Source organism: Rhinatrema bivittatum, chromosome 10 (genome assembly GCF_901001135.1).
Source record: "Rhinatrema bivittatum chromosome 10, aRhiBiv1.1, whole genome shotgun sequence".
Lineage (NCBI taxonomy): Eukaryota > Metazoa > Chordata > Amphibia > Gymnophiona > Rhinatrematidae > Rhinatrema > Rhinatrema bivittatum.
Window position 1 is genome coordinate 86050981 of NC_042624.1, and position 20501 is coordinate 86071481.

The 20501-nt window shown below is 43.2% G+C and overlaps 1 protein-coding gene across 2 annotated transcripts in view; it reads right to left on the reverse strand.

Annotated features, from left to right (window-relative positions):
- The window catches only part of WDR63 (WD repeat domain 63), a 131332-nt gene that overhangs the window by 24980 nt on the left and 85851 nt on the right, over positions 1-20501 (reverse strand). For both annotated transcript variants that reach the window (XM_029618353.1, XM_029618352.1), the window contains 7 exons: positions 16367-16440; positions 13723-13870; positions 9048-9135; positions 7212-7342; positions 6063-6126; positions 4693-4823; positions 3795-3999 (listed from right to left, as the gene is read on the reverse strand). In XM_029618353.1, coding sequence (XP_029474213.1) covers positions 3795-3999; positions 4693-4823; positions 6063-6126; positions 7212-7342; positions 9048-9135; positions 13723-13870; positions 16367-16440 — 841 coding nt within the window. The remainder of the gene's footprint in view (positions 1-3794; positions 4000-4692; positions 4824-6062; positions 6127-7211; positions 7343-9047; positions 9136-13722; positions 13871-16366; positions 16441-20501) is intronic.

Consider the following 20501-nt stretch of genomic DNA (forward strand, 5'->3'; position numbering starts at 1 on the left):
ATTCAAACAGCAGAAAATCTTTGATGATGTCAACTCTGCTGTTTGTACCTCCTACTGTGTCTGTAAAACCACCCTGCAAACCTATCCCATTCCCTCCAAACCCCACTCTGAATTAAAAGTGCCCCCTTTTGCAGTGGTATAAATAGTAGAGTGACAGTGTCCCCTACAGAGGTGCTCGCTCTCTCTCTCTTTCTCTCAAAACCCTTTCCCCAGGTAGCTCCTGCCTGCTTAGCAAATTCAGGGTGGCTCATGAAAAGGTAGCCTGCCTGCATGGCACTGGCATTGGAGGCAGGCTACTTTTCCACGGGCCACCCCGTATCACATTTTTTAGCTGTATAAGGGACTTACATGGCTAAGTTGCAGCTGCTGAATGTGGGCGCATATTCAGTGATTGCTGCTTAGCTGAATAAGTCCCACTTATCCAGCTAAACAGTACTGAATCCGCTTTGAATATTGACCTCATGAGTGCTATGGATGCCATAGCAATTGCTTTCTAGACAGGTGTAATATACACAAGGCCAGATTTTAAAAGTTGAGCGCACGTAAATATCGGGGGGGGGGGGGGGGGGTTACGCGCATGGCCGGGCCTTGCGCGCAGTGCACGCATTTTAAAACGTGCCCAGCCACGAGCATAACCCTCAAAATGTGCACAAGTGCTGGACCTGCTGAAAGGGGCGGCCTGGGGGCATGGTCTGGGTGGGGAAGGGCAGGGGGGGCTGGGACAGAACCATTAGCTGCTGTCCTGGGGATGTGCATGCCGGCAGCCGGCCGGCGCGCGAGTCTACTGCTGCTCCTAGGAGCAGCGAGGTAAAAATCAAAATAAATTATTATAGCTAGGAAAGCCTTATGGTCGAGGAGGAGAGGGGAAAAGGTTCTAAAATCCCCCCTTGTGCGCGGAGCAGGTCACCCGCCAGTGAATGTGTGCGTGGGACCCGTATTTTATAACATGCGCGCGCTGATGCGAGCATGTTACAAAATAGCCGCGTCCATGTGCGTGCTTTGGGAACCGCACGCACTTGGACGTGCGTGCGCTCCTTTTAAAATCTACCTTACAGTGGGCCCAATTTTTCAAAAAAATAATTTTCCTAGTCCATGACTTTTGAAAATAGGGCGTATTTCTGAGTGTAAAAATGCTGAGTCTAGTACCAGCACACCTAACACTTCATCTTCTATACAGTTTGCAAACATTCAGGAACAGCACTGCACTAGAGAGCTTACTTAGTGACCTGATCCTCAGGAGGGTTGGAGGTTTTTGGAGGGAGAAATTCCTGTCAGACTTGTTCCTTAAAAAATACTAAATGATAACCTTCTAAGATTACTGGAAAAAATCTAGCATCTAATTTGAGCTGCAATATGTATCCAGGTATTATCTGTGTACGGTGTTTTATAGGGCAGAAATACTAAATCAGCGAACCTGACTGACTGGGACTCTTCTGCCTCATAGCAAGTATTTCAGTTTACATTGGATCCTTACAAGTACAATGAAATATCACGGTGATTTTTGTGCTGTGTGCCAATTTGTGCCCTAAACTAGGGGAGACATTTATTAAGGAGCAACATTTTATATGGGAGGGGGAATTTCTATGATAGCGCACTCCCCACGAGAAAGAAATCATGGTGGGTTCCCTGTGATATCTCTTCTCGGGGAAAAAATTCTGCGAGAGAAAATATTGTGAAGAAGTGCCAGAGCATGCGGTGGCGGCCCCTTTCCGTGCGGGCCACCGTCTTCTGAAAAGACTGGCGTCAGCCCTAACCCGGCCCCCCTCCCGCCATTCAAAAATCCCTCTGGGTTAACATTGTGTGACCTCTGCCCATCCCCCCCCGCTGCCTGTCGAGGTGCCTCCAGATTGAAAACAATTTAAAAAAATACTTTTACTACCACGTGGCACCATCCCTCCCCTTTAAATAAATAGCTCCCCCTTGGGTTCCAACCCCTCCCCCACAAGGCATCCTGCCTCCCCCCCCCCCCCCCAACATTAGAAGTAGTGCCTACTGTCTAGCGGTCCTTACTTCCACCCCCTGACCCTCCACGTCCTTGAAAAAAAAAATGTCCCTGGTGTCTAGTGGCCTGCTCTCTGGACCTCCCCCATACCTTTACATTAAATGTATTTATCAGATTTTTATATTCTGCTTTTCAGCCCTTCAGAGCAGATTATATTCAGGTGCTGTGGTTATTTATTCATCCCTAGTGGGGTCTGGGGTGCCCCCCCCCCCTAGGCTCTGGGCTGGGCGACACCATTTTCCAAAATGCTGCCAACTGGCCTTTCTCCCTATCATGTGTTAGGGGCAAAGGTTGGTCAGCGTCATTTTAGAAAAGGGCATCAACCGGCCCAGGCCCTAACAGGCACCCCAGGCCCCATTAGATACCAGGGATTTTCATCTAATGGTGGCCAAATCGTGGGCTACTAGACACCAGGGACTTTTTTTTCGAGGAAGGAGGGGTTTGGGAATGAGGCTGCCAATGGACACCAGGGACTACTTCTAATGCTGGGGGAGGGGTGAGGATGTCATGTGGATGAAATGTTTTGGAACCCGGGTGGGCTATTTATTTAAAGGGGAGGGGTTTGGATAGTGGGCAGGCTGTCAACATAAGGCAGTAGAAGTATATATATATATTTTTTTTCCAACGCTGGGCTACCTTGATAGTCAGCAGGGGTCGTACCAGACTCTGGAGAGATTTCTGAATGCTGGAGGGGGGAGGTTATTTTGGGCCATGTGGTTCTTTTAGAAGCGTTCTGGGTATAGTGGATGTGCATTAGCATCCCAATGCCCACAGGATCAGTTAGCGACATCTCCTGAAAAAGTGCTAAAATAATGCAGCTTCCGTGCTTTGCATGCATTAGTTATTTTATGCATGCAAAGCAGTACATTTCAACAGGAGCAGGTTTTCTGGCAAAACAAAACACACAATATTGCCATGAATTGGGTTTATCGTGCGATAAACACTGTTTTATGTGTGTTATAGCCTTATCACAGCTTAGTAAACACAGGTCTTAGTTTCAAATTGCATTAGTTTGCCCATAGTCTCCACTGAAAGCTTTTTGTTTAAATGGGTCAGTTACAGAACTTGCCTAGTTTCCTCTGCTTTAATCTCTTTCATAAAGTGGATACCTCAGTATGCACATCCTTGTGTCCTTTAAAAATGCGCACAGATCCAAAAATGGAATATAATCAGAATATGCTGAATGGAAAGGGTAATTATGTGCCTATCACAGTTACTACATGTAGGCAGAATGTGATGGGTTATATATGAGCGGTCAGCAAGAGCCCAGTGAAGTCATCTTTCCACAGATGCTACACGAGGACAGCATCGGGCAGTTTTGCTATTTAGCAGCAAGTATGTGATAACTAAGGGCTCAATTCAGCGCCAGAGGCATGGGCGTACGCTAGCTGAATAACGGCTGAACATCAGGTTCTCATGAAGATGTTGTACTGTTGTGCAAGGGGACATTTTGTGGCTATCTGTGCAGTTTTCAAACACTCAAAAATTAATTGGGGTGGGGCCCGGAAATGATATCTGGAGCATGAAGGAGGAGACGCTCACCTATCCTTTCCATTAGTGGACTCCACCTCTAGTATTGTTCTGACTTAGATATACTGTTTTGTTTGCCTTTCCCTGCCCCTCAAATGTACAGAATCACACAGCCATTCTGTAATTAGTATAAGCTGGTCCGGGGGGGGGGGGGGGGGGGGGTGGACTGCTGTGTTTCTGAGCTGTTCTTGGGGAAAGAACTGAAAGCACTTTTTTTTTTTTTTTATAGAACCTTTCATCACGTATGGCAATGTGAACATACAGGAGACGATCCAGGGTCTAATGCAGGTGATGAGCACTGAAGAGATGTTCTGCGTTTGGGATGGCTCATGCGTTTTCTCCAGTAGATCCCAAATATCAACATTTCCATCTTCTCTGCCAATGAAGAAAACTCCCGCTCGGGATAAAGACCAGTGTCCAGTTGTGAATCTCTTTGGGGCACAGCAGGACTGAAGGATCGGTCCACCCTTAAAAGAAGAACAGTAATTGTGTTCTTGAAGCTTTCAACGTAGTTTCATTTGCACCCTTTTGCTAGGCTGAAGGAAATTTATTGAGGCCACAGAACTTTGTTTTAGTTTGTAAATTTGTAATTTTAATGTTTTATTATGAGTGTTTTTTGTTATCCGCTCTGTATGAATTGTAATTCGGAAGTTGCGGAATACCAACACTTTAAATAAATAAATACATTTAAAAATAAATCAACTACAGTACATCAGTATTGTCTCAGTATGCTTTACTAGAGATAAGAAAATTCCCTCACAATAAGTTTGACTCCTCCTGGGCAATAAGCAGAGAGACAGAACATTCCATGATTTCACTCTGACACATCTAATAATATTTAGGAACTCATTCTAACGATAGTTTTTATTATTAGAAACATAAAATACAAAGCAGAAACTTAACTGGAAAACAAGCAAATGCAGTGCAACAGGTTTCTATTAGGCACATGATGAGGTTTAAATTTTCTCTCTGAAATGTTACATCGGTAATCTGGATACCAATATGATTGTTTAACACAACAGAGAAGTATCAAATATTGGTACTATAAATTACAAACAAGTAATTTTTACAAACATTTGATGTTATACTTTGTACATGTTTGGATGCCTGAGGTTATCTACCATTAATTTATGTCTAATTAAGATTCCAAAGTAACTTACAGTGACGCCTTCTTTCCATATAGCAAAGTTCCAGCCACCAACAGTGAGAACAATGTCTTTAAAGAAGGGCGATCTCTGTACGGTATGAACAATGCCGTCGTGCACTGTGTGCCTGTATAGTGCTTTTTGACCTAGTTCCAAAGATAGTTATTTCAGTAATTAAACGTTTTCAGGGATGGTTTCTTGCTTTGAAGATAATTTTGTGTGCGTCTTGATTTATTTATTTATTTGTTTTAGTTTTTTCTATACCGGCATTCGTGAGAGAATCACATCATGCCGGTTTACAATAAACAGGGGAGTGATAAAAGGTATAGTGAACGAAATAAATAACAGGTGCTGAACAAAAAACAGTTACAGTTACAATACAACAGGGATAAGTACAACTAGGAGCAGAGAAAAAATGATAGGAAAATTAACATAATATATTAACCGAAATTTGACGAGGTACATTGACAAAGATTTGACGAGGTACATTTACAAAAGATTATGGTATTTGCTAGGTCTTGTCCATTTGAACTTATTGTAGTTTTTTTACGTAAGGGTGGTGATAGGGAGTAATGGTTTTCTGCATATGGGTAGTGATTGGAAGATGGTTAGAGGAGAGTTATGATTTAATCCGAGTCTGGGAAGGTTTTTTTTTGTGAGCTGGGCTGGCCTGGCAGACCTCAGCACTCTCCTGTACAAGACCTGGGCTCACTTGTCAGGCCATGGAGGCAGCATTCACAGCCCTTGGAGAGAGGGAGGCCAAGTCATCACACAAAAGAGTAATACCTAGGGCCCACATTAGTCAGGTTTCAGAGGGAGTCATGGCCCCTGGCCAAGGACTATTGCTGCGATGACTGGGTAAAGCTGGGGGGAAGGCGTTACTTTAAAAAGTGCTTTATGATGCACAAAGGGGTAGATTTTAAAAGGTGCGCTCGCTTCCCGGCGCGCGCTTCCCCAGCACAGCGGCAAATGGCCGCTGCACCGGCTGCCTCCAGCCCAGCCCCTCCCCCCAGACCGCCCCCCTTCTCAGGCCCTGTCACTTATTCGCGTATCGGGGTTTACGTGCATGGCCGGGCCCGTTTGAAAATTCGCCCGGCGCAGGTAAGGCTCGGCTACGCGCATAAACCCCAGGATTTACGAGCGCAGGGGTTTAAAAATCTACCCAAAAATTTATTCATTAATCCTTCAAAATACTAGTCCTTCTTTTTCCATTTGAAAACTACTCTCACTAAACCATCAACAAAGCAGATTGCATTCTATCTTTCTAACTGGAAAATGGAAATAAACATTTTATCTGGTTTATATGTAACCAAAAGGGCCTTAACGTTTTGCAGGGACAACAGAATTAGTGATTGAAATGCTTTGTTTAGATAATTTATACATACTGGTAATTTTTCCAGAGTCACTTTCTCGTTCCTGTTTCCAATCTGAATATATAAGTTCACCGTCCTAAAAACATCATAAAATATAAATATAATTCATTTCAGGTCTTCATATTCAAGAGTAAAAGCCAAAGTTTTACTGAAAAAGTGTTTTCAATAAAAAATGAATTTAATATACAGATTTATAACTCATTTGTACAGGTATAACCTCCTCAAATTAGTGCACAATAAAACAGAATCAAAATATAACACACAAAATCATACAAAATTTAAAAAAAATCTAAAAATACAACATATCAAAACAAGCAGTCAACCCAATAAATAAATATAATGTGACAGTCTGAAAAACGAAGACAAAACATGGTTTGCTGTAAAACAGTCACCATGCAGTGTACATGTGTCCCTGTGTCACATCATTAGCATAGCCTATGGGATCCTCTCCCTGGAGTCCCGGGAATAAAAAGAGTGAGAGGGGCTCCTGGAGGAAGAGAGTGCGAGAGAGTGAGCATGGGGGTAGGAATGCACCCCTCACACCCTGAGAAGAGAAGGAATTAGAAGAGGCCAGGTGTCCCTTTCCCAGGCCCTAGGTGGATACAGCTGTCAGCCTGGGGCAGCGGTTCTTAGAAAATGACTTCTGGGAATTTTCGTGAATTTCTTCTTCTCTAAATACTAACAGCCAAGGCCCTTAGGGGGCTATTTTCTAAAGCTAGCGCACGTGAAAAGGGACTTTTCGTGTGCAATAGCTAGATCGGGGAGGAGTCGGGGCAGCACCGGGGTGGACGCCACGAAGACAGCGTGGACGGTGAAAAGGTAAGGAGCCTTTTCGCTTCCAATTTCGCGCCCAATAGCACCACCTTTTACGATGGCGCTATTGGGTGCGAAAGCCGGCAGCGATCGCACCGCAGAGGTGCGATCGCTGCCGGTTTTCACAGGCCCGCCCCCCGCCCCCCTGTATCGTGCGATTCACGACGCCGCGGGAGGTTAGAAAATCTAGGCCTAAGTTTCCTGTGGCAAATTTTGGGTGGATACTGAAAATTGCTCCATTATTTCTGAACCATATTTACAATCTGGTCTTGTTGTAATCTGAGGACTTAAATTTCAAATGATTCCAGGCAGACATTATAAACAGAAAGTGCTGTTTATTACACTTACTTCAGTTCCAACAAAAAAGTTGGTGTTGATCTCATCAAGTTGCTCAAGCTGTTTTCCTGAGATAGGCTTTAAGGTTTTGTAATCAAAATGTCCTTCAGTTTTCTCCCCTTTCACCTGAATTTGAAACTTATCTTAAAAATGAACATAAAATTAGTTTTAGCACATTCACGGAGTTCAGAAATACATTGTAAATTCTATTCTGTTTGGCTTAAATTATAATAGGATAAGGTCTAATTTTCTCTTTGCTTAAATTATTGCTAAAAAGTCAGGTCCACAGTCTGCTTACCTGAAATTTAAAGGCAATTTTAAAACTGTATAAAAACTGAAAAAAGTTAAAGGAACATAAACCTTTTTTTGCTGCCTCCTTACTGTAAATCCGGGTCTGAGAGAAGGGCAGACCCAGTAGTAAGCACAACGGGGGTGGGTGGGAAATGGGAAGTACAGCAGGGCTCCCAGGACGCCTTCTTTTTATTATAGCTTCTCAGTCTGTTACCTTGTGGTGCTCAAGCAGCCAGAGCTGGGACTTGACTGCTGATGCATCTGAGACACGAAACTTCTCCTTCGAGACTAACCTGTCAATGTCTCCTCTGGTCTCCTTGGGAATGACTGAGCAGCACAATATGGCTCTCATCGCTACTGCCAGCTGCCTGACTGAAAACTTGAACTTATGTCTGCTAAACTCACTAAGGGCCTGATTTTAAAACTGGGTTTCACTCGAGTATATGGGCTTTTGAAAATTGCTACAATATTTGACATTGAATTGCCCATAGCATTTGCTCGTGTAAGCGCTCTCTACTCGAGTGACTGGCTTTTGAAAATTGCTATGACAGTATGGTGCATTTACGCCCGTAACTGCTTTGAAAATTACCCCCTTTGGCTTTAATATTCTTTTCCTTTTCCTTTAATTTTGTTAATCAGTGCATTGAAGCAATAAGTGCGTTTTCTACTGGACAACATAAGGAAAGAATGCTCTAGAATAAGAGGTCGTAGTATGAGGCTGCAAGAGGGGAGCAATATCCGGAGCAAAATCAGAAAATATTTCTATACAATAGGGCGATAGATGCATGGAATGACCTCCCAGTGGAAGTGTTGAAAACTAAAAAGTAATGGAATTCAAGAAAGCATGGGATAAGCACAGAGGATCCCTAGCTGCAATGCAGTGAGGAGAAAGCCAGAGATCAACTTGAGTGTATGGTACTGCACCAGGAATGAAATTGGGCAGAATAGATGGGTTTTATGGTCCTTATCCGCAATTATATTCTATGTTTCTTTGACTTAGACTGAACTGCTGCTCTAACATTTAGTGTAAGGCAGATTTAAAAAACCAACCATTGTGCTCTCCTGGGCACAGATCCTAACTGGTAGGCACAACACCACAAACTGAATGGGCTGCCAAATGGAAAAAAAATGTATGAGCGCTCAGATGAGGACAGTCTGGTATTTCAGATTGTTTTCATGTTAATAATGGGGAATGCAGAACAATTGGATGTTATCAGCAAAAGGGAATAACCCAGTCCTCATTATGCTTTGTCAGAGGCTGATCTCTAGCAGGTAACTGCTAACTGCTGTGCACGCTCAGGTGATTTTAATGTGAAAGCAAGAACATGCTTTTTAATTTTCATACAAATGGCTTTTCTTGCAGAGGTGCTCTTCAACCTTTTTCAAAAGATACATTTACAACCTACAAATACTATTTGGCACCTGTACAAGAAATGCTGGTTTGTGAAACTACAAGGACATTTGATTTTATTGAGCTCTTTAGCTGTGCTAGACTATATGTAACTGTTGTGTATAAAGTTAAATGTTTCCTGGAAAAGGATACTATGCAAGTATTACCTTGTATTTTGGTACTGTAATGTTCTTCTCCCAGGCTAATTTTAATAGGACTGTATTCTCCGCCTGTGTCAATCCTAGGCAGAATTACCTATTTATGAGAATGAATGGTGTCAAAGCACAGTGCCTAATATCATTTTCAAACTGCACAAAGGCAAAGGACGATCACTCCCAAGAAGTACATCACCTCCACACCGCCTGTTCATTTCAATCTCCCATGTCAGTTGCACATGAAGAAAAGCTCTGTTTAATATTAGAGCTCGTTTATCTATTAACGGTCATTCTTACACAGAACTACGGACAGACATCCTGCCAGCACAGAAGCATGCAGAAATTGAGACATTTAAGACATTATATTCACTTAATATTAGAACAGAGAACTACATTTTTTCTGTTCTTCTACACTTATAATTCTAGAGACCATAAATTGTTGTTAAAAAGTAATTTTTTTTGCCTCTGAAACACGTGTTGTGTTGTATACTACACATTCCATTTAAATATGTTGAAATGCTCTGTGTTAATTTTTATGTATGCAAAACAATGGTTTTGTTTAAAATAAATTACAGAAGTGACATTTTTTTAGATATCTAACGGGGAGAATTATCTGTAGCTTCCAGGAAAGCAGTTTGCAGATTTTCACCGTTTCAGGCTTTGCATATTGTACATAAACATGTTAGAAAGCAAGAGGATACTCTACTGCAGCATATCCGAATTTTATAGTTTAATTTGGGCAAAGTTTAGTCCACTTTAGTATTGCTTTATTTATTTATTTTTACAAAAAAAAAAAAAGAAACTTTAAAACTAAAAATTCCAATTATTTAGATTTTTTTTAAAACTAAAACAAGTGGTGGATGATCATGTCTGAAAGAGTCAAAAGTAAATGCATGCTGCTGCAGCAACCAATTGGTCGGAAGATGAATTTTGCTGTTTGCCTGATGCTTGGAAATATTGAGGATAACTTTCAAATAAATGCACATGGCGGCATATACACATATATATGGCCGCAAGCAGATGTACACTAGTATTTTATAACCCACATGTATGATACATGCACATTTTATAAAACACGTACATCTCTACCCCACAACATACTCTTGCATAGATGTATGCTTACGCGTGAATACATGCATTGCATTGAAAGCAAGTATTTAAATGCATATATTTTAAAAATATATGCATGAAAATAAAAAGGCCTTACTTGCGTAAATTGGGATTGCATTTTTTTTAATTGAAAAATGCTCCTGCCAACAAGTAATACAGCCAGCAATCATTCTGAAAAAAACAACAGGCATCTCTATAAAGATCACTAAGAAAGCCCTTCTGCAATTTTTCCCATTTCTCAAAAGGCTTCCAAATAGCTGGAGGACTTGCCAGTTGTCAGGTCTCTTTGAAGAGTACAGATAGCAGATATTACAGTGGGCTGGGACCCACAATTCTTTATTTAATTTCCCAATGAAACGGTGCACTTATTACACAGACTTGCACAGCGGCTAAACGTACCCTCGCTGTCGGCTGGAGTCGGTGTACTTTAAAACACACGAAAAGGTCAATGAAATTACCAATTTTACCAGTTAGTCCACCAGTGTGCCCAGTCCTTCTCCGGGTCATCAAGACTCTCCTGGTTCTTTAGCTTGACCTCCCCCCAGACCTCCCACCCAGTCAGAACTACACAGTAAAACACGTTTAATATCCCTTAAACCAGAGAATGAGCAAATGTAAATTACGCGAGTGAACTGGCAAATCTACAGGTGCCTTTTAAAATAGGGACTTAAACATGTAACTGTTGGGCCCCAGCCCAGAACGCCCCTTTCTTATGCATGTACATGTGCATGTAAAAGTGAAAATACCATGTATTTTTTACTTTTATAAGATATGGAGTATGAGAGCAGAAGCTACTTACATGCATATATGCTCATTTTTACGCATAAAGGGCTGGATTTTAAGAGGTACGTCTGATTTTATAACATGCGCACATAGTCGCGTGCATGTTATAAAATCTGGGGTCGGCATGCGCAAGGGGGTGCGCATTTTTGTACCTTGCGTGCAGTGAGCCCTAGGGGAGCCCCGATGGCTTTCCCCGTTCCCTCTGAGGCCGCTCCGAAATCGAAGCGGCCTCAGAGGGAACTTTCCTTCCGCCCCCCCCCCCCCCACCTTCCCCTCCCTTCCCCTACCTAACCCACCCCCCAGCCCTATCTAAATCCCCCCTCACCTTTGTTTAATAAGTTGCGCCTGCCTCTGGGCAGGCGTAGGTTGCGCGCGCCAGCCAAGTGCCGGCGCGCAATCCCCCGGCACAGCCGCTGTGCCGCAGGCCTCGGATCCACCCCGCCCCGCCTCTTTCACGAAGCCCCGGGGCATACATGCGTCCTGGGGCTTGCGCACGTCACTGGGCCTATGCAAAATAGGCTCGGCGAGCGTAACCCTTTGAAAATCTGGCCCAGAATGATTTGAAACTTCATCCCATTAATGCCAGGTCATTTAAAACCCAGACTCCACGCTACTGTAAGCTCTCATGAGCTGCAGAGCCCCCAACTTAATGCCATTATGACGTTTATTTGATATAAATTTATTCCAGCATAAAATACAGGGAGCGACATTTTCAGAGGGGATGGAGATGGGGAGCAGTTTGAATTTACGGGCATACTTTTGGAAGTGTTCTCAAAAAATGTCCACGCACATAACAGCAGGTGCAACTGTGTGCAGGTACGTTTGGCGGATCATTTTCAAAGCAGAGTTATGTGCCTAAGTCCACTTTGGAAACTGGTGCAGCTTATGCCCAATTCAGCCTTCTAATTTAGGCGGGTTGTCTGTGCAATTACCCAAAGGGAGCAATTTTCAAACTGCTCACTCTGGGACAAAGACCATGCACACTTTATACTTGTGGGCTTTGCAACGAGACTGAAAGCCCACGCATACTGTGGCTTTGAAATTTGCTGCGGGCAGAGGCGTGCTAAGGGGGGCGGGCCACCCCGGGCGGCAATAGGAGGAGGGGTGCCATTGCCACCGGCAAGAAGCTCCTGTGGCAACGCGTAACAGTGACATGGTGGGGGAAAACCCCACCAGCAAAAGCAAGGACCTGCAGTGGTAGAGGCCCGTGGCTCCGCTGGCTTTTCCTGGAGCCAGCGCAGCAGCAAAGAACCGGCCCAGCGTTGCCGCCGGTGCTCTGGGAGCCAACCGGCAGAAGAAGAAGCCCTGCGGGATATCTGGGAACGCTCCGGACTTGGCCTGGAGACTCCGGAATTCTGAACGAATTGCCGGGTCTCCGGGTCAACATCCAAAAAACCCCAGCAGCGGAGGAAGAAAGCAGGCCTCGAGCGCCGCCGATAGACCCCCCCCCATACCACCGGTGGCAAAGGCAAGAAGAGGCCCGTGCATGATCCGACCGGGGGCAGGAGGAAGCCCGCTCAGCTGCTGCTCCTTCTTCTGTGCCAGCCCCCCCGATATTCCAAAAATTCTCGGTGCTAGCACTTCCTTCCTTTGAATATCGGGGGCTGGCACAGGAGAAGGAGCAGCAGCTGAGCGGGCTTCCTCCTGCCCCCGGTCGGATCATGCACGAACCTCTTCTTGCCTTCGCTGCCGGTGGGATGGGATCCATGGGTGACCCTTTTCTGTCTTTTTTGTACTACCACACTCCCCCCCCCCCCCCCCGTGGGTGTGCCTTGTGCAGTGCAACAATGGAAAAGCAGAAAATCACTATTCCTCAAAGCAATACAATCAAGAAATGTAAATCAATCAGTATAGTAAAACCATACTAAAAAAAATATACATTTCAAAACAACTGATGAATAGAATAATATTCAATAGTTAGAAGCTGCTGTACATATTTTTATAAATTTCCTAAACATCAATACAATATTTCAAAACAGCAGACATCAAATAACACCCAGTCTCTCCCTTAGGCCGGCAGCCGCACCGCAGGGCGTACCTTGGAACTTTTGATTTCTGGTCACCCTGAGATTGTCATGGAGTAGCGAGGTGAGGGAGGGTATGCACACAAACTTTGCCTTACACATACAGACTCTAATGTACACACTTGTTCACTCACTCCTTTGTTCACACACATACATGTTCATTCTCACTTCTCTCCCTCTCTCTCACACACACACGTGTGAGAGAGACACAGAGAAAGTGTGTGTGTGTCTCTCACATGTATGTGTGTTATGAGAGAGGGAGCACATTGTGTATGTGTGTGTGCGTGTGCTCCCAAGTCTACAACAATCTTAGGATGACAGATATGGAGAGCGGGAGATTTTTAAAATCCTTATTAGTTTTCATTCTTGGGTGTTATTTGATGTGTCTCTGTTTTGAAATATTTTATCGATGTTGAGGACATTTTTAAATTATATATTGGGGTGGTGGTGGGGTGTGTGTGTGTGTGTGTGCCAAAGAAGAATCCACCCCAGGTGCCAAATACTCCAGGTACGCCTCTGGCTGCGGGGACAAAGCATGCACAGTCACTCGCACCTTCTCTGTCTGCTGGGAAACACTGGGGTGAAAGGCCCTGGCACGCAGACTTTCCCTCCCCCAGCAATGCACTGAAAAGTCCGGGCACTGTGGAACAGAGCACAGCCTTTTATCCATACTGTGGGAGGGCAGTTTGGCAGATTTGCTGATTAATGTGGGCAAAATGAGTTTTACCCAACTGTCACTGCACTGCAGATCCGTAAGCTGAATGCGGTACCTTAATTAAAGGTTTCCAGTTGAGATCTAGGTGTAGAAACGTAGTCGGTATTTCTTGAGGACCCTCGGGGAACTTTTCTTCAGTCTTCTTCTCTACAACTGGCAGGGTAGCATTTTTGTGTGAGCGAAGGTCCCAAAACATAACTGAGCTGCAAGGCAAAACTGCACTGTAAAGAAGCAAAATCACTCCAGTTCTAGGATATACAGTGACTGAGAGATTGCAATAATTTGCTGCTTGCATTTAAAGCTAGGCCTGTGTTAGAGTTGCCAAATTTCAGAGGCAGCAGGAGCTCAGGATCTCGGAGAAATTACTGGGTGTATGTTGCACTCACAATGCCTACTTGGTTTTTCATTTGTAAGCTGTTCTATTTATCACATCCATAGTATTTGATTCAAATAATATCAATGGTATTTCCTATTTTGTTTTATTTCTGAAACAAAGTGAAAGAGAAACAAATTAAATGTTGCTCGTTTTTTGTTTAGTGCCTGTCATTTTAAAAAAAATCCTCCGGCTCCCATCACTTGCTCTTTTTGTTGGGGTCTCTGCAGGCCTCTCTCGACTCCCCTTTAGCCTCCAGGATCTGCTGGACCCTCTCTTACCCCATCCACAGTCACATCGGGCAGAAACAAACTGCCAACTGCTCCAGCCCTGCTGCTGCTGCTTCTTAAAATGATGCTTGGCCTCAGGTTGGCTGGCGCCATTTTGAGAAACTGCAGCTGCAGGGCAGGAGTGATCAGGGGTTCGGCACGGCCCCATTTAATCCAGCAGACGGGGAAAAGGAAGGTCTGGAGGTCTGGGAAGTTACTGGGGGGGGGGGGGGGGGGGGGGAGCACCAGGCTTGGATGGGCAGTGCCTCAGACAGAAATGCTTGTTTCTTTTGGTTTTCCCTTTTTTAGTCTTTAAATTAAATACAAATATTTGCAGTGCACATCCCTATCCAATATATAACATATAATGCAAGGAACATTGTATTTGATACTTATTTCAGTGTGACCGCCAGTGCAAAAACTCTAAAATACTGCTGTGCACAGGGTATTTTATGCTACAGAACAAACTTATCCCAAATCAGCCAATTCAGGGTTGATGCTTATGGTTCCTGTTTAAAAACAGTGAGCTCCATATTCAGAAGGATTTCTCCAGCTAAGTCCAAAACTTCGCTGTAAAAAGCTGCATTTAAATATATCCCTCCGACCGGCCTAGTTTTAGCCGGATAAGTTATTATCCGGCTAAAACAATGCTGGATAAAAAAAAAAAGAGGCATTCCAGGAGCGCTCCTGAGCAAAGTTATCTGGCCAACTTAGCCAGTATTCACTGGCATCCAGATAACTTAGCCCAAATAATTCGAGAACTGCCCTGGAGCAGTCCTAAAGTCATCCAGTTGCATGAGTCTGGCTAACTTGCTACTTAACTGGCTATATTCAAAATATAGCTGATTAAGTGGCTGCAAAATGGAACTTAAGACCGTAAGAACATAAGAAAATGCCATACTGGGTCAGACCAAGGGTCGATCAAGCCCAGCATCCTGTTTCCAACAGTGGCCAATCCAGGCCATAAGTACCTGGCAAGTACCCAAAAACTATCCCATGTTACCGTTGCTAGTAATAGCAGTGGCTAATTTCTTAAAAAAACAACAAACTTTAATGCCATTAGACCAGACCCCTCCAGCCTTCCACCCCTGAAAACATATAAAAATGATTGCGAGTGAGGTACCCAACGGCCCCCACCCTCCTCACCTCCTGGACTCTCCCTGACCCTCCCAGATCCCTGAAACCCTTGCCAGGAGCACGGCAGTCTGTTCCCTGCTCCTTCCTGGATGCTTCTAACTGGAAGGGGCCGGGGGAATCCAGGAGATGGGGAGGGTGGCATCTGGCATGGAGTCTATAGTGGCAGGATGAGATAGAAATGGAAGCTCAAAAGTGGGGGAGGTGGAGGGCAGCCTCGGGTCATTAGTGCCTGCTATTTTTATTTTTCATATGATGGGTTGGGGAGGGGGGAATGGGTGCTACATCCACAATTTTTAAGTATTTTCAGGGGTGGGGGTGGGGGGGGGGGGGGGGTTGGAAGATTGAGCCTAAAAGCCCCTACATTTTTTAACTCCATTTTGCACCCATTTAACTGGCTATATTTTGAATATAACCAGCTAAGTGGCAAATTATCTGGCCAAATACAGCTGGACAACTTTCCAGCCTAAGGGTCTGATTTTCAAAAGCATTGTATGCTTAAATCTGGGTTTTACAGGTGACATGCACCTTACACATTTAAGTGGGCTTTTGAAAATTGCTACAATATATGCCATGGAATTGCCCTTAGGATTTACCCACGTTAAGTGCACTTATTGAAGGTGAAATGGTTTTTGCGTAACTCCTTTGAAAATTCATCTGTAGCTGTTTATATTCAAACATAACCGGTTAGATTTGAATGTAATCTAGCTAACGGTAGCCAGATAACTTTAAGTGATTTTATTCAGTGGACATTTATCCCACTGAATATCTGGGGCAAACTGTCCAGCTAGCTTTAACTGAATAATTTGTCCTCTCTCTCATTTGACTCTATATTACTTTACCTACAACAACTGTAATCAGAAATTTAGAGTGTAAGGCTTGGTAACTCTCAAAACTGTACATAGTTTCTAAAGAAATAATACCAGTCTGGAGAACATGTTACGAACTGTATACAAATGTTGTTCTCATTTTCATGTGGAAAGCCCATTTTGTTAACCTTAAAAACAAAAACAAAAGAATGGCTATAAGTCACATATTGAAGTTTTGACATATTAACATTGTACCAACAAGAAATTAAGCAGAGGAATATATACAATTTTTTTTTTTTTTTATATACACAAATATTTAAGAAAACTTAGATTCTGGGATGGATTTTATTGTTTGCCAGGCACTGCTAGGAACAGGCACAAAGTCATCCTAGAAACAAAGAAATCAGTGACGAAGAAAGACCATAAGATTATGTAAAGGAAGCGCAATTCCCCTACAACTTATCCTAAATAGAATGGTATATAATACCATTGGAAGCTCGATTTTGCCTTGCAGCTAAATTTTCAAATGCAAATCTGTGTAGGGGTAAAACTACCAGCTGATGACAAAGGATCCTGAAAAAAGCATAATGCATGCATATTAGTACTTGACAGGCTCATTAAAACATACAGTAGCCACAAAATCATTTATTTATGTATTTTTTATAATATCTATATTAAGTTTTAATGTTCAATAAAATTTGTCATACATCCAAATGCCTTATAACAGCATAATACCAGTCCTCCCACTCCCCCTAATATTCTATACACAGACATCTCATCTTGAACATACATTTAACTGTTTTAAGAAATATCTGTTCCTCATTTGGCAGTAAATCAATATAGGCAGGCACCCCAGATCTTCCTAAAAGTCTTACGAACATAGAGGGTTTACCACGATATATTTTAAATTCTAAACATACGGAGGCCAATATTCAGTAGGCCGTTTAGTGGACAACTTATCCAGCTAAGGTTGTCCTGGATATTCAGTGGGGTAAACGTCCCATGGAATATCCCCAATTTGTTGATCTTGTTTACCTGCTCACTTGTTGGGAAATTACTGAGTTACACATCAATGTGTCCAACCGTTTGGACAAGAGGCACCTTTACATTATAAGGCAGCAAAAAAGTACTCTCTCCTGCCCCCAGCCCCTTAATGTTTGCAGGAATACTTAAAACACAAAGTAGTGGTGACACAGGAACTGAAATCTGTATTACCTGAGCAATAATAAACCTAAGCAAATGTTACTTCTATACGATTAAACTACCCTATATTCCCCAAAACAATGTAAAACAGTATGCAGACTCTGCCAATCCAGCCAATCCAGTCCCAGGGAAGCACGCGCCAGAAGCCGGCCGGCGCGTGGAAGATACTTCTGCTTTGGAGGAGCAATAAGTATTAAAATAAAAAATTAGGGGCTAGGTAGGGTTAGGTTAGGGGTCAGGGAGGAGAGGGGAAAAGGTAAGAAGGGAAGGGTTAGCGTTAGGGAACTGGGGAAGGCCTACTCGCGTCGTCGTGCATACTTTATGTACATTACCCTCCACCCCCAGCACGTGCGAGTTGCGGTCCGCCTGCACATGTCCACGCGGATATCGTATTTTATAACATGCGCGTGGCAACGTGTGCAGGTTATAAAATGGGTGCGTCCACGTGCCCACCCGGGAACCGCGCGCATGGCTTTGAAAAGGTACCTTTTAAATATAGTACAGAAAACAAAGAGCCTTCACGTTTTTCTCACTTAAAGGTGAACTTTATAAGCCCAGTGCGTTTCAAAATTAGGGGATGCACACTGAGCGGATTTTAAAAGCTGCCCAGATCTTGCTGCATGCACAAACATGTTTTCCAAAAAAAAAGGGGCATGGTCTGGGCATGTTTTGGGCGGGGCATGGACGTTCCTGGATTTCACATTGAAATTAGCGTGTAATTACTTCTGCACACAAGCGTGCACTGGGGGTCTCAGCTGTGTAACTTTACTTCTGCTATGGATGGCATAAGTCATAAAATAAAAAATACTAAACAGATTAGTGGGGGTTTTAAGGGTCAGGGCTAACAGAGAGGAAGGGAGCTATTAAACTAAGGGGGGGGGGGGTTTGGAAGTCCTATCCCTTAACTGGCTGCACTGGGAACGAACTGGGAAAATGGGCAATGACGGCGCGCTTTGTCTATTAAAACCCCCCACTTATGCAGTAGAAGCAGCGTTTGCGCACATAGGTGTGCACCCACTTAAAATTGAACAGATATATGTGCGCGGTCAGGCTATTTTATAACATGCACGCATATACGCGCGTATGTTATAAAATAGTTGCATCCTTGGGAGCGAGCTGGCAAACGCACGCACGTGTGCGCCCGCACACCGGTATGAAAGTCACCATCTATGTGGTTTCCTTCTGGCAGCAAGTATCAGATTGTACAGATAAAAACTTCTCTCTGCATCCGCAGAGCTGGAGATATATTTTATACAACTGAAGGCTAATTTGGTGATATTTTGAATTCTCTCTTTGACTGAAAGTCAAAACACTTGGAGATATATCATAACTTGATTCTGAACAGCTTCAGGCACAATCTTTTCCCTGTACAATTTTAGTTCACATTCAGGTACCTCAAAGAAACCAGGTATTGCCTGAAAGTACGCGTAGTGTTCTGGCTGGATATAAACTCAATGAGGATCTAATAACCAACAAGCCTTCAGAAAATTAAGTCCTGGTTGGCCAAATGACAAATATTTGTCAAGCATTTCAGAAGCTTCATAGAATGCCTTTTTAAAGAAATCAAGAACAGCAAGTCTTTCACTAGGACATCATTTTTCGGCCTTCTTATATTTTCAAAGAACTCAGAAGTGCTTTCTGAAGGGAATTCCAGATGTGAACTGAAATATATCTGTGGTTCTTCCAGAAGGTCAGATGCTTTAACAGTGCGAGGTTTCCTACTCTCAAAGGCCAGATCTAAACTGAGAATTTGTTCACGTTTTTGCTGGAAAATTGATCTGTATTCTTAACAGTGGGAATGTAATTGGGTCATTCAGCATTTTCTGAATAGTGTGAACAGAAACTGGGGAGCTTTGGTTATATTATTCATTGAACAACTCACCGTGGAGTAGAAAAGGGACACTGCACTGGGGCTATATAAAAACTGAGCACACTGAATATTAAAATGGCTTCACTAATTAGGCACTGGCAACCTATCCCAGCCCTCCAGGTTGGGAGGGGCTGAAAAGGACGGGAGGCTCACAGAGATGCTGTTTCTAAACAGGGACCACGGGCCTTCTAGTAGCTGACCCAAGGTGGTGCCACACCTGTTTATTTAGCATTTATTTAACATTTTCTTCTTATTTTCTAATCTATTAGCTGTTCATATTTAGTTGTCAAAACAACTTGCATACTTGCAAAGCCTGCAGGTGCTTTTCCCTGCGGACTTTACGTCAGTTCTCAGAGGCAAAGGGGATTCTCAATCCTGTCCTCGGGAGACTCCAAACCATTCAGGCAAATGCATCTGTTGCATATTCCTTGTGGATATCCTGAAATCCTGACTGGGCAGAAGTCTCTCGAAGACTGGGTTGAGAACTCCTGGCCTATGGAATAAGCACCTGCACACATTTCAACCTGTTTTGTCTGCAGACACTTTCATCCTGCAAAACAATGTGTAGAGTTTTGAAAACGTAAAACTACATGCATTACTGTCTTCCCTGAGTGAACGTCACCTTTCTCCCACTGCGTACTTTTTATCTAAAGAAAGTATGGGCAATTTTAGACAGTCTATTTACCCGGGTAAAATTGTCCTCAGAGTACATGCATTTATTGTCAACAGGCATCAGATAAATATCAAATCTATATACACATCAATAAGCAATATTTTTTGTCTTAAGATACTAGCACAGTAATTTCAAATTATTTCTTAGGTTCTATTGGCAAAATCTCATTGATAAGTGGAACTGTTTTCTGATTCCAGATAACCTGTTTCTGTAAATACATTAAAGAATTCAAGGGGGTTTTGTGTAAAATTAGCAAGTACGCGCAGAAGTAGCATGTACACATGCATATGCTATTTTATAAACCTCAAGATTATGCGTGCATTTGCAGCATGGCGCATACATTTTATTGAAGGAAAAAAGGGGCAGTCTAGGGGTGTTCTGGGAAGGAGCTCAGAATTACGCACACAAGTTGCTGTTTTGTAAGAGGTATAAGCACATCCATGACCGCATTTTTACGGGTTCCCACAGTTAAAACTGGCCATCTCTTTTGCCTGCAGCTTTTT